The sequence below is a fragment of the Sus scrofa genome, chromosome 2 (assembly GCF_054392235.1).
Source record: "Sus scrofa isolate SSC_HxYL_T2T_F1_AM1 chromosome 2, Sscrofa_HxYL_maternal_Yorkshire_Landrace_v2.0, whole genome shotgun sequence".
In the NCBI taxonomy this organism is placed as follows: Eukaryota; Metazoa; Chordata; class Mammalia; order Artiodactyla; family Suidae; genus Sus; species Sus scrofa.
The window spans coordinates 19,735,221-19,754,567 of NC_139384.1; the positions used below are offsets into that span (position 1 = coordinate 19,735,221).

At 50.6% G+C, this 19,347-nt stretch overlaps 1 protein-coding gene across 2 annotated transcripts in view; it reads right to left on the minus strand.

Annotated features, from left to right (window-relative positions):
- CRY2 (cryptochrome circadian regulator 2) overlaps positions 1-17,893 on the minus strand; it is a 33,243-nt gene extending 15,350 nt beyond the window's left edge. Inside the window, exons 1-6 of one of the 2 annotated variants that reach the window (XM_085011378.1) lie at positions 17,664-17,893; positions 8,757-8,865; positions 6,309-6,451; positions 4,945-5,017; positions 4,547-4,731; positions 3,736-3,824 (exon numbers count right to left, since the gene is read on the minus strand). In XM_085011378.1, coding sequence (XP_084867504.1) covers positions 3,736-3,824; positions 4,547-4,731; positions 4,945-5,017; positions 6,309-6,321 — 360 coding nt within the window. In that variant the 5' untranslated portion in view covers positions 6,322-6,451; positions 8,757-8,865; positions 17,664-17,893. The remainder of the gene's footprint in view (positions 1-3,735; positions 3,825-4,546; positions 4,732-4,944; positions 5,018-6,308; positions 6,452-8,756; positions 8,866-17,663) is intronic. The other variant, XM_021083144.2, reaches the window with a different exon arrangement.
- Between the last annotated feature and the right edge of the window lie 1,454 nt (positions 17,894-19,347).

The following is a 19,347-nucleotide window of genomic DNA, read 5'->3' on the forward strand; positions in this document are numbered from 1 at the left end:
AGTCCAATCAAAGCTATAGCTGCTGGCCCACGCCAGAGCCACAGCAACTCAGGATCCCAGCTGCGTCTGCGACCTACACTACAATTCACGGCAACGCCGGATCCTTAACTCACCGAGTGTGGTTAGGAATTGAACTCACCACCTCATGGTTCCTAGTTGGATTCGTTAACCACTGAGCCATGACAGGAACTCCCTTAATGAATTATTCTAAGGCAAACACCTGTGCAACCACTACCAACGTTCAAGAATCAGTGCTCTGCCGGCCACCCCAGAAGCCCATCCACGTGCTCGTCCCAGTCAGGGTCCTGTCCCTGCCCCTTAAGTGACCACTTTCCCAACTTTTATAATAACCACTTGCCTGCATTTAAAAATATTTATGTTTTTCCGTTTTTGCAAAGCACATTTGGAAGCAAGCGCTTTATCTTTTGAGTGATTCCTTGCATTTTTAAGTGTATTTTTCTTTTTTTCATCTAAATGTGCAACCCTACGCATTACAGTTTAGTCTTGGCCATTTGAAAGGCCTTGATGTGTTAGTTGTTTTTTTTTTTTTCCTTTTTACAGCCACACCTGTGGCATATGGAAGTTCCCGGGTCGGGGTCCAATCAGAGCTGCATCTGACGTTTACACCACAGCCACAACACCACCGGATCCTGAACGTGCTGAGCAAGGCCAGGGTTTGAACCTGCATCCTCACAGACACTAGTGTCAGGTTCTTATCCTGCTGAGCCACAATGGGAACTTCGAGTTTCTTTTACTCTATGCACTTCCTGTCATTTCTTTCTTTGCCTTTTCGATCTTCTGTGGAAAAACCCAAGCCATGTAACTCGTACTAATCTCTACAGTCCGCCTTTCCTTGACCGTGTCCTGATGGTGCAGTTCGGCGCATCCCTCTGTCCTGCATGTTGGTGGCTGGTGCCAGGGACTGGCTTGGACAGTCTGGCAAGACTATAATGGGAAGAGGCCTGACTGTGGCTCTCCACGGTGTCAGTGGTCATTAATGCACCATGGATCATCTCTGGAGGCTGCAAGACTCCATCATTCCTTTTTCATGTCCTTTAATAACTGGGCCACTGTTATAGAGAGACGCCTGCCCCTTCTACTGCTGGGCAACCCAGTGGTAAAGACCATGGCGTTTGCCTCCCCGCTTTTGGCAACAGCATCTTCTTTTCTTTTTTTTTTCTTTTTTTTAAATTTATTTTTTAAATTATTCCCCCAATACAATTTTTTTTTCCTACTGTACAGCATGGTGGCCCAGTCATACATACATGTACACATTCTATTTTCTCACATTATCCTGCTCCATCATAAGTGATTAGACATTGTTCCCAGTGCTACACAGCAGATCTCAGTGCTAATCCATTCCAAAGGCAATAGTCTGCATCCATTAACCCCAAGCTCCCAATTCACCCTACTCCCTCCCTCTCCCCCTCGGCAACCACAAGTCTATTCTCCAAGTCCATGATTTCCTTTTCTGTGGAAAGGTTCATTTGTGCCCTATATTAGATTCTGGATATAAGCGATATCATATGGTATTTGTCTTTCTCTTTCTGACTTACTTCACTCAGTATGAGAGTCTCTAGTTCCATCTTATTTTCTTATGGTGACCCAGCTCTTCCCTAATCTCAGCTCAAATGCGTAAAGTGGAGCTAAGCCCACCTCTGACTCTGAGAGTGATTTCACTCCCAGATGCAAGTCTGGCCAAAGGATCCCCTTTCCCTGGCCACGGTGACTGAGTCTGGGACAGTCACATGACCCAAGCCAGACCAATGAAAACTCCTTGGGACTTTTTCTGAAGCTTTTGGAAAAAAGGCACACAACTTTGTCTGGTGGCATTAAGCACACTGGAAATAAGCTGCTGGTGAGCCTCGCCAGTGCTCAGGGAAAGCCTGCCTGAGCATGAGCGAACACCGAGGAAGGCAGAGCTGAGATGACAACGTATTGCAAGCAGCACGGTTTGGACACCAGCATCTAGCTGTTCCTGAAGGCTACATCTTGGACTCTTGGTTATGCAAGTAAAAAGACTTCCTTTTCCAAAAGCCAACTTGCAAACAAGAACTGACTCACAGAATCCTCTTGCTCTTTTGCTCCCATAACCCTCTGGACCACTCCTTCCTGCTCCTTCCTAACCCTCTGCATACTGCAATGCCTGGTTTCATGTCTATCATCTCCCATAGGCTACGATTCTGAGGACAGACTCCAGGCCTGTCTTGTTGGGCAGTCTTTTTCGTAGGTAGACCATCCCGGTAAAAGACTCCATGCTCACCTCAGATCTGGAGAACTGAAGAAGTTAAACCTGCTGAAATCAGGTTACACTCCTGCCCATCAGGTACCTTCTGTTCTCCCAGATGTGGAGATACCGTATTCCCTTGGGCCCCCACGGAGTCTGAAAGGCCCTGACAGGAGAGGCCTTCCAGGGGTGTGTGGAAAAGCAGTCTCTGACTTGGTGATCTAGGGGCATTCCTCTATGAAATGCTTTTAAGGGTATAATAATCCCCAGGTCACAGGTTAGCGCCATACTTTTTTTTTTTTCCTTTTAGGGCCACTCCCTGCAGCACATGGAGGTTCCCAGGCTAGGGGTCAAATTGGAGTGGCAGCTGCTGGCCTGCGCCACAGCCAAAGCCACGCCAGATCCGAGCCACATCTGCAACCTATACCACAGCTCATGGCAATGCCGGATCCTTAACCCACTGTTCGAGGCCAGGGATTGAATCTGCGTCCTCATGGATACAGTCGGCTTTGTTTCTGCTGCACCACAATGGGAACTCCAGCTCTATGCTGTTAAGTCTCATTCTACTCCTGTCATCCCATTTGTCATCTCCACCCTTCTGCCCCCTTGGCTCAGCCTCTGTATCCAAACCGACTGCAGGGCTATCTGGCTAAAGCTGATGTGGACAAAGACAGCTGGTTCCCTCATGGCCCTTGGACATCAGTTCTCATCCTTCCAAATCACTGAGGCTTGCTTTCGGCCCTGTTCGATGGTACCGTGCAGATGGGGACAGCAAGGCCCATGGTGTGCCTTCACTGCTGCCGAGGCACCTCCAGGGAGAGGAAGCAGTCTTCCTAAGCAGGCTGTCCTGGTCTCCTTCCATTGTTATCACCTGGCTGCTGGGCCAAACACCCAGCCACCTGAGTGGGACTAGAACAAGTTGTAATTTTAGGGACCCAGCCTATAAACTAGCTGCAGGGGGCAGGAAGTAGGAGCTGACTGTTCTCTGCTCCTCCAGCCCTGGGGCAGTGGAGGCATTCGACACAGTGAGGACTACCTCTGGGGCCTTGGCTTCTTTCTTTCCTCTTACCAATTCCCACTTCACTGGGAGGTGGGCCATCCATTCCCTGTGCTACGCAAATGGAGACCCAACAAATGGTGGGGGACACATAAACACAAAATAATCAACCTGATGGACTTCACTGACCAGATATTCTCTTGAAAAGGGACACACAGATGAAAGAAGAGCAATCTAGCATACGTTTTAGAGCTTAATACCTACCTGTAGGGCTGTTGGCGAGGTGAAAGGAAACAGTACAAGCAGGTGCTTAACCCAGAACTGCTCAGCCCAGTGACCACGCTCACTAAATGGTAGCTACTATTACTGCTGGCATTACTGCCATAAGGAAGATTTTTCATTTTCTAACCAGCTTGAGCAAAGAGTCACTAAGGGACATGAACCTGGCTCCATCGCCCCTACTGCATGGTGTCCGCATCTGAAGTTCTGCGTCTCAGAAAAGGGGCCATACCTTCCGTTCCAGGTGCTTATCCAGGCGGGCCAGAGCTTCTGTCTCTCCTCCTTGCCAAACAGCCGGGCCGAGTCCTTCAGTGGGGAACCCTACACGAGGAGGAGCAGGTCACAGGACCGGGGGTCAGGCCACCAGTGGGAACTGAACCCCGGTGTGGGTGGTGCTGCCGGGGCTGAGATGATCCCTGATGTTTCCGTGTTTTCATGGTTCTCACCTCACCGTGACCTTTTCTCTCCTTTCCCTCGCCTCGCCTATCCCAGCCAGGCAGGTGAGACAATTCTAGAATGCTGGCTATTTCAAGACAGCTGGCTACAGCTGTGGTTCTGAGGTGAGGAAGGCTAACTTTGTTCAGATAAAAAAAAAAAAAAAAAAAAAAAAAAAAGGATGGTGGGAAGATGAAAGGGAAGGGGAGAGGGTGCAGTAGTCAGTAACTGAAAGGCTGACAGGCCCCCTTTCAAGAGAGGCAATGCTAGCTAGCTGTGTTCATGTTGAGCAGCCCACTGAGGCCAGCCCCAGGCTGTGCCTATATCGTCTAAGGAGGGCAAGTATGAAAACAGAGGTATGAACTAGAAACAGAAGATTACATATACGGATATGAACAGAAAAAGTCTAGAAGGACATACTGCAAAATTAATAGTGGTTTTCTCTGGGTGGTGGGTAAGAGTGAGAGTCTTTTCCATTCTCATTTCTCTGAATTTTCTAAAGCGTCTATAATTAACATGCGTTACTTTGACAAAAAAGAAAAAACCAGTAAGTTCTTTTACAAAAAAGAAGGTGCCAGCGTGAGTGGCTCGGGGCAGGAAGTACGCACCCAGCTCCTCCAGGGAGGGCACGCCGTAGGTTTCATCGTGGTTCTCCTGGATCTCGGCCCTGCAGCTCTCCATCTGCTGGCTGGTCACGGAGCCCACGGGCTTCTTGGGCAGCTCCATGCGGCTGATGAGGGCCTGAAAGCGCTTGTAGGTAAGGGGTGGCTTCTGCCCATTCAGCTCAATGATCCTGGAATCCCAAAGCACACCTAATGTCACTCACGAGGCCCTTCATTTCAGGGGCCTGTCGGCCCAGAAAAAAAGCCCAGACTTCAAAGGCTTGAGGGTGGCTCTCCTCACCCGCTCACGGGTCCCACCCCTAAGTGAAAAGGACAGGGGGAAGGAGGCTATATCTCCATTTTACTGAGAGGGAAAATGAAGCCCAGACGGCTGGAGCAGGTACCTCGGGTAATGGAGCAAGTCAGGGCCAAAGCTGGGGCTCAGTTCCAGGTTCCCTGGTGCCGATGTGGAGCTGCCTAAAGACAGAGACTGACCGTATCTCTCTAATCCCAGAAGGTCCCCACTGTGGGTCCAGGCCATGGGACTCCCCATGGACCCTCCTCTCCACCACAACCTAAGCCTCAAGGAAGTTCTTCGGTAAGAGCCGCACATGTGTTCCGTGGGTAGAGAATCATTCCCTTGGGGGCCCATCCACTAGAACAGAGAGGTGGAGAACAGACCATCCTCCCTCATCAGAGGCCAGGGCTGGAGTTAACAGCAAGATCTAAAACTTAAGGGGGGGGTGGTTGCAGTTTACCAAGTATTTTTTCATGAGCAAGGGAAACAGCTGTACTCAGGTGAGAAGAAAAGATACAGGAGACTGAAGAGGAGAACTGAGGCTGTTTTTACAAGGATGAATTGGGGTGGGCTAGAGCCAGACTCCCAGGGCTCTTGTTGGCCAAGAAGCAGCTTATGCAAGACCTGGCTTGCCAGGAGAGTTCATTTCTCAGTTCCTCTCTCCTCCCCTCATTTAGCAGTGATGTAAGTAAGGCTGGCTGCTGCCCTGCGGTACCTCCCCGCTTCTGCACGTGGCAGGAGGTGGAGCTCCACACCCAGTGCCTCCCCAGAGCCCAGCTCACGTGCAGAGCTGTGTGACCTGGCCTCTTGGCAGCCAACACTGGGTTCGGGGGGTGGGAGAGGGAGCAGTGGTGGCTTGGCTGCGGCAGAGGCAGCCGCAGCCGCAGCAGCAGGAGGGTGACAGCTCTGAGGGGGAAGGGGAGGAGGGGGTTTCCTCCTGGCCTCTCTGAAAGCACAGAGGCCTCTCCCAGGGGGAGGAGGCGATTCTGTGTAGTTAGCAGCTCCCGACAGGGATCTACAGCCTCCTGAGCAGCATCTAAGTGCATGGCCTGGAAACCCAGATAGCCCGGAGCCCAGGGAAGGCATCTCAGGAACAGAAACTGGGCCTAGGAGAACAGAGAGCTGATGGGAGGGGCGACAGACAGAGCCCATTGAGGTCAGAGGGCAGCAGGACGGACACGTAAGTGGAGTGGATGAGACTGGAGCGTATTAGAAGCAGATCTATGAAGATCCGGAGTGGGGAGCCTCACGCGTCCATCCCTTGGGCCTAATAAGCATCTCTGCACCCAAATCACGTAAGCTCTCTGAACTGTTCTACAGGCCCCAACTCTGCCCTATTCTCATCTAGCTGCTAGAAAATCCCATGTGCCAGGGGGCCCTACTGCCGAACCTTCCTGAGTTCTGCACAACAGAAACCCAAATCATCAACTCCCATCACTGGCAGCCTGACGCCTGGGACCCCTCTCTTACTTGTCCAGGTCATAGAGAGTATGCGAGTTCTCAGTCACCACCTCCACGCCCGCCTCCTTGGCCATCTTCATGATGGCTGCGTCCCGTTCTTTCCCAAAGGGTTCAGAGTCATATTCAAAGGTCAAGCGGGTCACCCCCCATTCCTGTGGAGAGAGAATCTGTTATGCTCAAGACTTTGGAGAGAAGGAAGGGGGCCCTCAGCTCCTTCTCAGGAGGGAACAGAGCCAAGTCTAGAGACCTGTCGGAATGGGCTGCAGAACAAGTGATTTGAACTGGAGAGCAAACAATCTAAGGTCCACGATGTTGGAGAAGGGCAGGCCTTTGAGGTGAGGCCAACAGCCTGCAACAGTGGAGAGAGGCGGGCAGCTCTGTGCACTTGCTATGTCCTTGAGGTTGAGGACTGCAGCAGGAGGCTAGAAATGTAATGCTCCCAGGGGAGCCCCCAGGCCCAGAAAGAGGCACTGACTCACTGGTGGAGACGGCAGGAGACAGGACTGCCACCTCCCGTCTGCTCAGCAAGCCTTTTCCACAGCTCCTCAGGGCTCTGCTAACTTCTGGCCTAGTTTTCTTGGCAGACATGTGCTATGTGAAGTGTCCTAATGGTTTCCACAGCAACACTCTTGAGGCCAGGAGCAAACAGAGCTAAAAGGCTGCAGCTCTCAGGGAGCTGGGGAAGGAGGAGCAGCCCTTAGCCCAGAGGTCAGAGAAATTAGACCAGAGGGGCCACATGTTTAAGAAGCAGGGAATTCTTTTCCAAGTCTTTAGTCATGTCTAGTAGAAAATTTTAGATTAACTAGCAAAACTGAGAGAAAGCTGGCCCAATGAAAGGTTGTAGAGGTAGCCCGTAGAAAGCCCTACGGCATGCAACCAACAAGGAAACCACATTCCAGCCAAAGTCCCTGTCATGGTCCCTTAAAACGCTGAGCACCCAGGGCAAATGTCCTGCCATGCCCAGGCCAGCGTGGTCCTGACTCGGTCCTGCTGGGTGTGCGTCCTGGGCGAGGATGGTTATCCTTCATCCAGGGATAGTACTAAACAGAAACTTACTGTGAGTCAATTATCATGCTTAGCAGTCATAGAGATCACAGGGTTAAAGACTTTCAACCCTGTGAATAATAATATACTAGACGACACCTCCTCCAAGAAGCCTTCCTTGACCTTCTCTTTCAACATGATTCCCCTGTACCCTGCCCATTTTCCATCACAGCAATTACCATACGGCAGTGAAGCTACCCATCACTTGCCTGTTTCCTCCATCACAGTGTGAACCCTCGGGGCAGAAGCCATGCTGTCTCTTTTCATGACCCTAGGGCCTGGCATGGGGCCTAGTACACAGTAGAAGCTTCATAAATAAGAACGAATGAACCATCTACCTGTATCTCTGGACTATCACTGGGTTGGCCTCTGAGGTGCTGAGATGGGGGACAATGCAGATGGAAAAGGGAGGCGAATGTGTTTGACGGTATGGTGGTGAAGACCACAACTCTGGAGCCAGAGCCTGCGCTCAAGTCCTAGACTACCCTTCTGACCTTCACGACCGCGCCAAGCTACTGTCGCCTCATCTGTAGAACAGGGACAGCAGCTCCCGCCTCTTGGGGCCGCTGTGAGGAGTAGGTGAATTAATGTACCTAAAGCATGTACCTGGAACAGTGCTTGACTCACAGTCGGCCCTCAATGAATGCGGGCTGTTACCAGCACTGTGTGATTTGCGTGTGTGCGCATGTGTGGGGCGTGAAGTGAATGATGACGTGTTTACTAAGCTCCTTGCTCTGACGGTCAGCCTTTCTTGTCTTCTGCCCCAGGAAGAGCGGGCAAGGAAGCTGGGATGGTGAGGGGCATAACCACCACCGAGCGCTGCTGAGGATGGGGGAGAGCTCTCCGTCCAGGAGCCCTTTTGTCTCTGCTTGGGCCTTAAAAAAATGTGCTTTACAGAGGGGCTGAGGGAGAAGTGGGCTGGCTACCTGATACAGCAAACGGAGGCCCATGTGGTACCCAGATGAAGATCCTCCCTATCACTGACCCCAGAGGAAGCAGGGAAGTTCCTCAGAGAGGCCGACGTCCCCACCCCCACCATAAACAGGGCGAAGCAAGACCGAAGCGCCCCTCGCTCAACAGGAAACCTCGCCCTCGAACTCCTGGCCACGGACGGGCCCTGATAAATCCTGCTGGCTTGATCCAAGAAAATATCTAAGGAAGCCAGAGACATCCAGGGTGGAATAACTTGCCACATCCCATGTCTGGACGGAGCTGGGTTTCAGAGTTTTTCCTTCACAGTTTCCATTCTGCTGGCAGCCAAGCAGCTGCCCCTGCTCCCGGCGTCCCGAGCAGCCGTGGTCAGACCAGCCCCAGGCGTTTCCATTGCCTCAGTCGGCGAACTGTCTCCTTCAGCCTGTGGGGAAACCCTAGGAGCAGACTCTCGCCGTCCACTCTTGGACGCTGCACACTTACCTTGAATAGCCTTGGGAACACGTCAGCCGGCTGGCCCCGGACTACAAAAAGGCGGGAGTTCAGTTTCCTTAAACTGGTGTCCAAATCTTCCAGAGACTGAAGTAGGAACCTGCAGAACCCACATAGGCCTTGTTGGTGGTAACAGAACAAAGAGTCACTCTTCCCTAACAAAACAGGGAGAAGCTGGCGGCACATCGTTTGCGCCAAACAAGGAGCATCGTTCTACTAGGTCCTGGGCCAGGGCTGACATAGTAGGGGAGCGGTGCTACCTCATTGAAATCCTGCCTTTGCCACTTACTAGCGGCGTGACTTTAGGCACTTAACCTCCTTAGCTTTTTTCCCCCTGATGTGCGATATGGAATTGATGTATCTATTTCATAGAACTGTTAAGAAAAGAAAGCCAAATAGGAGTTCCTGCTGTGACACAGTAGGTTAAGGATCAGGCATTGCCTCAGCTGTGGCATAGGTTGCAGCTGTGGCTCGGATCCGATCCCTGGCCCAGGAACTTCCATATGCCAGGGGTGTGGCTAAAAAGGCAAAAAAGAAAGCAAGCCAAATAATGCATGAAGAACACGTAGTATAGAGCCTGGCATATAAGAAAATCTGAGACCAGGAGTTCCCGTCATGGCGCAGTGGTTAACGAATCCGACTAGGAACCATGAGGTCGCGGGTTCGGTCCCTGCCCTTGCTCAGTGGGTTAACGATCTGGTGTTGCCGTGAGCTGTGGTGTAGGTTGCAGACGTGGCTCAGATCCTGCGTTGCTGTGGCTCTGGCGTAGGCCTGTGGCTACAGCTCCGACTGGACCCCTAGCCTGGGAACCTCCATATGCCGTGGGAGCGGCCCAAGAAATAGCAAAAAAAAAAAAAAAAAAGAAAATCTGAGACCAGTGTGAGCTGCTCCTACTCTTATTGTTGCTCTGTGATCAGAGACAAGTCACTTATTCCCACGCCTCCTCAGGCCCTGGGTGTAGATACCCGACTATCACTAGGTGGTTTTGAGAGACTCAAAAGGGAGAAGAGATGGGAAAGGCGTCTGAAACACAAGTGCAGGACTGTGATACGGGAGCCTGCAGTCCTATTAGCAGAGGAATAAGACTGCAATTCCTACCTCCCCTGGCCCAACAGACTCCGACTGTCAGCACTCATGCTTTGGGCTGCACAGATGTCTACTGCCACTGTCCCGCGGCCAGGGCTGAATTCCCAGTTCTAGGGGTTTCATTTGGGGGGTAGCTCATTCTCCAGGCCCCTGGCCACCAGGTCCTCATCCCCAGAGGGAGAAGGCCATAGAAGGTACTTCTCTACAGGATGTCCTCCCAGGCCAAACCAACTGGGGGCATTGGTTTTGAGATGGGGGAGGGGACTCCAGAAACTCAAGAGACCTAGCCTGAGAGCTGGATCACCACGGGAAAGGGAAGGAAATTACATTCCCGAGAGCCTTCAGTGTTTACTTTATAGAGCCACAAAAATTTATTACCTGTTAAGCAAGACACAATTACCTTTCTGAGAAATTCCATTCATAGATTTTACGATATGTGTTTTATCTTTAAATGAAATTAACACTTTAACCAGATGAACTATTCATGTGGTTCAAACCTCTAGAAGGGTACACAGTAAAAAGTCTCCTCTTCCTGCCTCCCCCAGGAATTTAATCCCCCTCCCCAGAGGCAACTAATATTTTCAGTGTTATGATATACCTGTTAGGCTTTTTGTTTGCTTTTTACGGCCTCACCTGCAGCATACCGAGGTTCCCAGGCTACAGCTGCTGGCCTATGCCACGGCCACAGCAACGTGGGATCTGAGCCACACCTGTGACCTACAGCACAGCTCAGGGCAACGCCGGATCCTTAACCCACTGAGCGAGGCCAGGGATCAAACCCACAACGTCATTGTTACTAGTCAGATTCATTTCCTCTATGCCACAATGGGAACTCCCCTGTTACGTTTGTTTTTTTTGGTTTTTTTTTTTTTTGTCCCCTGTTATGCTTTTAAGTGTGTTTTCTTTTTAACTGTCTCAACACATTTTGAAAGGAAATACTATCCTCGTTTTACAGATGAGGAAACGAGATACATAGAGGATAATTAATTTGCCTAAGGTCATAGTTATTAAGTGACAAAGCTGGGACAGGGAACCTGGGTGGGTCAGACCACGTTTTCTTCTCTGTGGCCCATCGAACGCCACTCCAAGGGCTGAGAGGCTTGCAGGACCTCATGGGTTTGGCATGCCTCTCTCTGACAAACACAAACCTGACTCCAGGTAATCCACTAACATTCTGCTCTCCTTCCTGAGGAACGAAGCCCTGGCCTGGCTCACTGACACCTCCTGCTACCTACCCTGTGGCCTCCCACCCAGCCCTGTCAGCAGTGGGAATCACCAGGTTTTATTTTGAGCACAATGAAACCGGGTGGCTCCTCTGCAGCACATCACGTTCCCTTGACTATGGGAGCCTTGCAAAAGCAGCGACTGTTCCCAGGCTGCCAACTAGAGCCAGCCCCCACTGCTGCCTCTGACGTCTACAACACAACACTCCCGGGCGGTGAATGCCACAGACCCACATTCCAACCTGAGCTGAGTCCTGGACCCAGCCCAAAGCATCTTGCTGGCTAACGAGCAGGCAGACTCTCCAAGGGCGTGCGACGCGAGACTGAAGGGCTGAATGTTGCTTCCTGCAAAACCAGAGCTCCGCCCCTGCACATTTTTTGAAGCACTGACACCCTCAGAAAAGGAAAGCTGAGACAGAGTGACGCACTTGCACCTGTGCTGCCCTCCTCTCAGGAGGAAAGTAAGAGAGACCCATGTAAACAGACTCCATGCCACCTGAAACCTGGGCCCTGCCAAGCAGAATGCCTAGGGATAACTGATGACTTAGATTCCGCAACCCCAGGACAGATGGTCCTCCACCTGCAGCTCCCAGGAATGTCCCTGCCATGCTCTTTGGGGGCCTCATCCTTCAAAGCCCACCACGCTGCACAGGACTTTGATTTGAAGCTACAAACAGGGCTGGCATGCACATGATAGCTAGCTTCCAGGTGCTTTCTGTGGACTTTATTTCTGGACTTCATTTACTACAACAAGAGATTCCTTGCAGCGTCTCTGAAGTGCTGTTAATCCCAGGAGAACTCTACTTCTTTGATAAGACACATCTAGAGCCGAGGCACGGGGCAGAAGGTACTACTCTGAACCTAGCAACCAAGCGATAATAATGATAATAACAGCAACAACTAACATTTAGTGAGCACTTAAATGAACCAGGGACTATTTATTCTACCTGTTCTAGGTACACTTATTTCTCAAAGAGCCTTATGAAGTACCTACTATCATTAGTCCCATATTACAGATAAGGAAACTGAGGCACAGAGAGATAAAGTAATTTGCCCAACATCACACACCAAACAAGTGGCCAGAATTCAAACCCGGGTAGTGTGGCTTGGCATTTGAATTCTTAACCCCTAGGCTCCACCGCCTCTTGACCAGGACACCCCCTGAGCACTGAGGCTGTGCAGCTGGGGACTCAGCCACCAGGGAGCACCACAGCCCAACTAAAGGGCCAACACTTTCGCTACCAAATCCTTGCTCCTCTGGGGATCAACAGCTGTGGATCACCCAGAAGCTGGCTCTGAAATGCAGCAGCTCAGGCTCCATACCAGATCTCCAGAATCAGACCTGCATTCTAGCAAGACCCTCTGATGATTCCTTTGCATATTAAAGTTTCGGAAACACTGTCTCAGAAAAGTGAACTGTGCTTCTAGCTTCTATTGACAAGTTGCCTTTCTTTGCTTCTAATTTGTTTTTTCTTTTTTTTTTTTTTTTTTTTTTGTCTTTTTGCCTTTTCTTGGGCCACCCTGCGGCATATGGAGGTTCCCAGGCTAGGGGTCTAATCGGAGCCGTAGCCACCAGCCTACGCCAGAGCCACAGCAATGTGGGATCCGAGCCACGTCTGCAACCTACACCACAGCTCACGGCAACGCAGGATCGTTAACCCACTGAGCAAGGGCAGGGATCAAACCCGCAACCTCATGGTTCCTAGTCGGATTCGTTAACCACTGCGCCACCAGGGGAACTCCTAATTTGTTTTTTCTAAACTTCTTCTGAGATCCTGATTTCTGCCTCCTCTTTAGCCCTCTAGCAATGAATGCTCTGTTAACTTCCAGCTTCCCTCCTGAGTCAAGCCTGCAGGGCTTCTCCAGGAAGAGAGGCCTCAGGATGGCCCCCAGGAGTCCCAGCCAGTTAGCAAAAGGGCAGCCACTGCTAGGGCACTACCTGTGAGGCCTGCCAAGGGATGCTTTGTAAAACACTGAAGGAACACGGAGCAGCAAGGAACACAGAGCAGCAGAGCAGCGCTGCTACTGGGCAAAAGATCAGTGGGGCCAGTGGGTGCATTCTTTCACCAGAGAAAACCTTGGGCCTTTGTGCTCCCCTAGAGCCCTCCCCTTCACATGGCCAGTTTCTCTCTATTCAATGAGGGGGAACTCAAGAGAAAACTGGCCTGGGCATTGGAGGTAGCAGTGTTTGGGCAGGCAGCTCATCCTTGGCAGCTTGGAGCAGAGCTCACATGGCCAAAATTCAGAGCACACGGTCCTGTGTGAGCAGCTAAAGCTCACCCTCTGGATTAGACAACATGTGCAGCTGAGCTGCATTACGTAAGTGCTCCGGAGCCAGAAGCAGACAGGACAGGAGGAAACCAAATTGAGATTTCCAAAAATACTGAAAGGACTCTGTAATTCAGGGACTCCAAGGAGCTAGCCCTTTAAAATAGCACAGACAGATCTCTAGGGGAGAGCTTCTCTAGAGATGGCAGATTGTGTTGAGAAATGTTTTGTTTATCTGTTATTAAGAGGAGGAGGAAAAATGAACTCTTTTTTTGGGGTCTAGATTGCCCTTGACCAAGTTTCTCTGCTTCAAGCCAAGGTTATTTAACCGTAATGATGATATCATTGGCCGGCCAGACTGGCTACATAGGATATTAATAGAAATTAATTTCTTCTAAGTAATTAAGAGAGCTTAAGCCCCTTTAAAAGGATAACCCAAACCCATACTCCATAGCAGGGAATGATCCTTAAGTATCACTTGGATAAAAATATATTTAATCTTTTCTAATTTCATGGAGAAAGATGAAGAGGCAAGTTTTTGTCCCTTTTGAAAACGGAAACCTTCTCTCAGCAGCAGAACAATACAGTGACTCACTAGGGCGGCCGTGTGAACAGCTCACTTAAACCTCCCTGCCAGAAGACCATAGCTCTCAACCCGCTTCGTGGTGACCGAGTTTCAGCAAGAACAGCCCAACAGTGTTTAGCTCCCAGCGCTGGGAGGAGAGACACACTTCTTCTCACCAGGCGTCATGGGGAGTCCCCAGGTCACCTTACTTATTAATCCTGAGAGATCTGGGCTGATACGTTCTTTCTACCAACTCCCTCTGTCCCAGAAGCTCCTGAACACGGGTGCAGCCCAGAGCTAGGGAGAAAAGGGAGAAGTGAATCGTTGCCGACAATATCTAGGTTGCAGCAGGGAGAGAAAGGTAATGAAAAACTGCAAGGGATTATTTTGGGTAGCCCTTTTTAAATCTAGAAGTAGCTCGAAACCCCCTCCCCTCTTTTCCATTTTTTTGTTCTCACTGCAATACTTCCTTTCAGATGCAGTAAATTTTGGGAGGGTAGAGCTGGGGAAAATGGCAAAGGGATTAGCTAACTAGCACTTGACCAAAAAAAGTCCTGAGGTTCCTATCACTACGATTAGCTTATAAAGTTCCCACTACCACCAACGCAAGGAGTATGCTAGCCCTTCTCCTATGCTAATACACATACATATTCTTGGTCGCCTTTCTCTGTCCACTTTTACTCTTAGAAAGTGCCATTCATGGTTATTTTAATCTGATTCATCTGCTGAAAAACGCTGTGTGGGAGTCAGTACAGGAAATGGAGGAGGATAACAGAGATACAGATTCTGATTCCCCCCACCCTTCCAGATGGCCCAGGGCCCACTCTTCTGAGGGAGGCTTCTCAGAGGCAGCAACTGAAGTATTTGCAGAGCTAGGACGTTACGCTGCAGCACAATTCTCCTAGATCACTTCCAGATCCAGAAACAGGAAGACTGCACATATCGTAGTTAACCCAGAGGTAGAGCTGGCTCCATCACTCCTACCAACCCCCAACCGAGTGCATTAAACAGTCTGCAAATCTGGAGGAGCTCCCATCGTGGTGCAGCAGAAATGAATACAACTAGGAATCATGAGGTTGTGGGTTTGATCCCCGGCCTCGATCAGTGGGTTAAGGATCTGGCGTTGCTGTGGCGTAGGCTGGTAGCAACAGCTCCAATTCGACCCCTAGTCTGGGAACCTCCATATGCCTAGGGTGCAGCTCTAAAAATAAACAGTCTGCAGGTATGCCCTCACTCTGATTCTGAGAGCAAAGAGTATAGAGGCGGTGGTAGGTGTGTGTCTGTGCCCAGGCCCAGGAGCATTTATTGTATTCAATCTGCTTTGTGTTATTTCACCTCTTTCTTCTGATACCAAAACCAATCAGACTTCCTGCCAATGCACTGCAACACATATCCCAAGTTGCCGGACTCTGTGGTCCACTTCTCTGGCTTTGCTGCACATGACAGCTTTAAAGACCCTAGTACCCAAGTCAATGAAATCAGAATTGGGAGAGAAGTGGGCCCAGCCATCTTTTAAAGATACTTAAATGATTCTCACGCGTGGCAAGGTTGACACCCATTGCTACAGTCTGTTCCCCGATTTTATTTATTTCACAGCACTTAGTTCTACCAAGTTATAGCTGTTTGCTTGTCTTCCTACATGAAAATGTAAGCTCCAGGAGCTCTGGACACATCTGCTTGTTCCCTGCTGTGCTCCTAGCAGCCCCTAGAGTAGTGCCTGGCAGATATTAAATTAGGTGCTCATTAAACGCTCAATTAACATCTGCATTCCTACACAGCCTCTGACTTCAGGATTTGATATAGGCATCTGAGCTGCCACATTCTTTTTCTTTTACTCACTCAACAGCACAATTACAAAAGGGTGACCCACAAAAATCTCTAAATACCTAGTTTCTAGAGAATCTGAGTTTAATAAGCAACAGAGGTTTTGTTGTTGGTTTTTTTTTTTTGGTCTTTTTAGGGCCACGCTTGCGGCATTTGGAGGTTCCCAGGCTAGGGGTCAAATAGGAGCTGTAACTGCCAGCCTAAGCCATAGCCACAGCAATGCCAGATCCGAGCCGCATCTGTGACCTACACCACAGCTGACGGCAATGCTGGATCCTCAACCCACTGAGCGAAGCCAGGGATCCTTAACCACCGAGCCACAATGGGACCACCTGTTGTTGATTTTTAATCTCCACTACTGCAAAGGAACAGGCAATTTTATGCCACATTCCTCAAATCCCATAAAAGAAGAAACTCCTTGACAATGTAACAAACAAGTAGTCTGGAGTCTAATTACTCTGCTCTGACTGGCACACTGCCATCAGGAGAGGGGCAAAGTCTGAGGCTTAGTCCAAGCTAAGTCCACACTAGGGATGGCTGGTCATTTGAGGATGTTTGTCAGCCCAACCTCCTATCTAGAGAAACTGGAGCAAGGGCCGAGTAATAGAGCAGACTGAAAACTGTGTGGGCAGGCTCTCCACAGAACTATCTTTAGCTGTTCCCTCCATATAAATGGGGCAGGAGGGGGGCATTTAATAGACCCACTGCTAGAAGCACTCACTCTCCTAGCAGGGCACACACCTTGGAGAGGAAAGAATGGGGAGCCAGCGTATCCTGGGAATAACTCTGCCCCTCAGTGCAACAAGGCCACAAGCAAACATCCTCCAGAACAATGCAAACAAACTAGAGGACGACTGCCGGACTTGTTAAAGAGAGACGGGTACACAATGTCTCAGAACACCTTTGTTTTAAACACTGGCTATGGAGAAAACACATCAACTACCTGTTAAACTTTTCCCATGATCCTGGGAGTCATCAAAGAGGGCCCCTTGGTATCACAGCTTGCCTGCTCCCAAATCTTAGCACATCAGCTGACAAGAGTCTAATCTACAGGCTCAACTGTCCTTTAAAATCAATCTCAAGAGAAGAGGAGGAAGTAAGGGACTCTTTGTTTCTTTTTCTTCTTCCTCCCCCCTCCTGCTTTTTTCCTTAGCAAGCCCATAGCTGCTGAGGGAATTCTCCAAAATAGGTTAAGTACTGCTGTCTGCTCTCTAGCCCAGGACACAGAGTGCCTCTCAATGAACGTGCCCTTGAGAGCATGTTCTTTTATCTACAATAAAGGAGCAAAGGCACCTGCCCTACCTAATGCTAAGTCAGAGTCTCTAGACACCTCCAGAGACTGGATGATCTTGGTGGAAGGAAGACAGGATAGGTGAAAAAATGAATTCACACAAACCAGAGGCTTAAGCTTAAGACGACCTTCAGGAGCGCTCTTGAAGAATGCAGGTGTCTGCCGTGCTATTTCAGAAACCTGTCCCGGCCCTCACACCGCAATAGCTCCCATCCTCCCCTCCCTGAGCACAACCCTAAGAACCCTAGACCAGGAGTCCCTGTTCTGCCACTCGCCGGCTGCAAGTCCTTGGGCAGGTCAACTTTGTATCTCTAAGACTCCAGAGTCTCATCGGTACAATGAGGATCATGATTTTTGTTCCACGGGGACGTCGTGAGGACCAAAAGGGATAACACAGTGCGAACGCGCCGTGCCAGAGGTTGAGCCCTGGCCCACCCAAGCCCTAACTATGGGACTAATTGCTACCCACGTCGCGGCTTCTCCCCACTGGAGACTCAGCTGCGCCTCCCTGCCCCATCTCTTTCAGGTCGGGGGCTTTCAGCAGAGGGGACTGGGGCCAGAGCCTCCCCCCTCTTAGGGTACGTGCCTCAGAGGCTAGACTGCGCTCCCCGGACCCGCAAACCCGCCCGGGGCCCCCTCACCTCCACCGGTTGATCCCGACTGAAGAGGAGGCCGCGAACCAAGGGTCGAGGATGTAAACACAGCGCACGCAGTGCGCCCCGCGAACCGCCGCCAGCAGCGCCGGGTTGTCGTGGAGCCGCAGCCCCTTGCGGAACCAGTGCACCGAAGAGGCGCCTTCCGCGCCGGCAGCGGGAGCCGGGGAGGACGCCGCAGCGGTCGCCACAGCCGCCGCCATCATTGCCTAGACTGCTCTGACTGCGGCCGCTCCGCCCCCGTCGGCGCCGCGAGCCCGGCCCCCAGCTGGCCCAGTGACCTATGACGCTGCCGCTACTCTTTGGAGCCCCGCCCTCAGGCCCTGGAGCGCCTCTGCTATTGGCTGGGCGCCTCCTGCCGGGCGATTGGTTAGAGGCACCATGTCTGGCCCCGCCTCCTCACGTTCCCACCATGTGTGGGCCCTGCCGGGAGGAGCCGGAGGGCTGGGCTAGTGACGCAGGCTGGCGGTCCCCAAGGAGGTCTGGGCGTGGACCAAGTTCCGAGGAACGGCGGAGCTCAGCTTCCTTTTTTAGGGCCTGGCGCTGGAAGCTGTGTGGGCTGGCGAGGGTTGCTGTGACTCCAGCAAATGACTTAGAAGGACAGACCACCGGCTGTCCTACATCATCTTCGTCATCAATATAATCATCTACCACACTCTATACATACATCATTACAGCATTCTAATACAGCTTCCATTAGATGCCAACCAACGTGATAATACCCTTACGCTGTCTCCTTTACTGCTGCAAACTCAGACGAGTTGCATTCTTTCAACAAACCCTAGTGAAAGAGCTGTTTTCATTTTACCGACAAAGAAAACCGAGGCTGCTGCAGGTTGAGTAACATGCTCAATATCATACAGCTAATACTTCTACCAGGATTATTCAGAATCTGAAGTTTCTGCTTTTATCCACAATACTACACCTCTGTCAGCGTTGAGCAACTTGGCATTTACAAGTAGTAGAGTCCAAAGTGTGGGCCCTGATGTGCTGCAGTAGAGGGGTTGGGATTAGGGACTGGAAATGTGGAGAATGTGGGTTGAGATTGTAATTAGGTCATCATTGGAGTTCCCAGTTTGTGGCTCAGCGGTAATGAACCCGACTAGTATCCAAGAGGATGAGGGTTTGATCCCTGGGCTTGCTCAGTGGGTTAAGATCTGGTGTTGCTGTGAACTGTGATGTAGGCTGCAGACACGGCTCAGATCCTGAGTTGCTGTGGCTAGCAGTAGATCTGATTCAGCCCCTAGCCTGGGAACCTCCAAACTCTGCAGATATGCTCTAAAAAGCAAGAGGGAAAAAAAAAAAGCCATCACATGAATTTTTATTTAAGTTCTGTCATAGACTTAGGGGTAACTCTGAGTGTAAAGGACTGAACTGGAGTCTGTGTGGGGTTCAGAGATGTGGAGGATATTCCCCACATGTCCCCAAGAGAGCCAGGTGGAGCCCTCTTCTTCTGGAGTCAAGCACAGGGCTTGCTGATTGACTGAATGAGTGAATGATAGGAGAAGCCTGTAAACACCCCCACTGATGTGTTGATGGTGGGCTAAGCTAGCCTGGAGCTTTGGCATTATCAAATGGAGAGGCCGTCTCAATTTGGCTCTAGGTGGCACCCTTCCTGAACTTGGGAATGAGCAATGAAGGAAGTTAGCAATTTAATCCGCAAGTGAGTGGC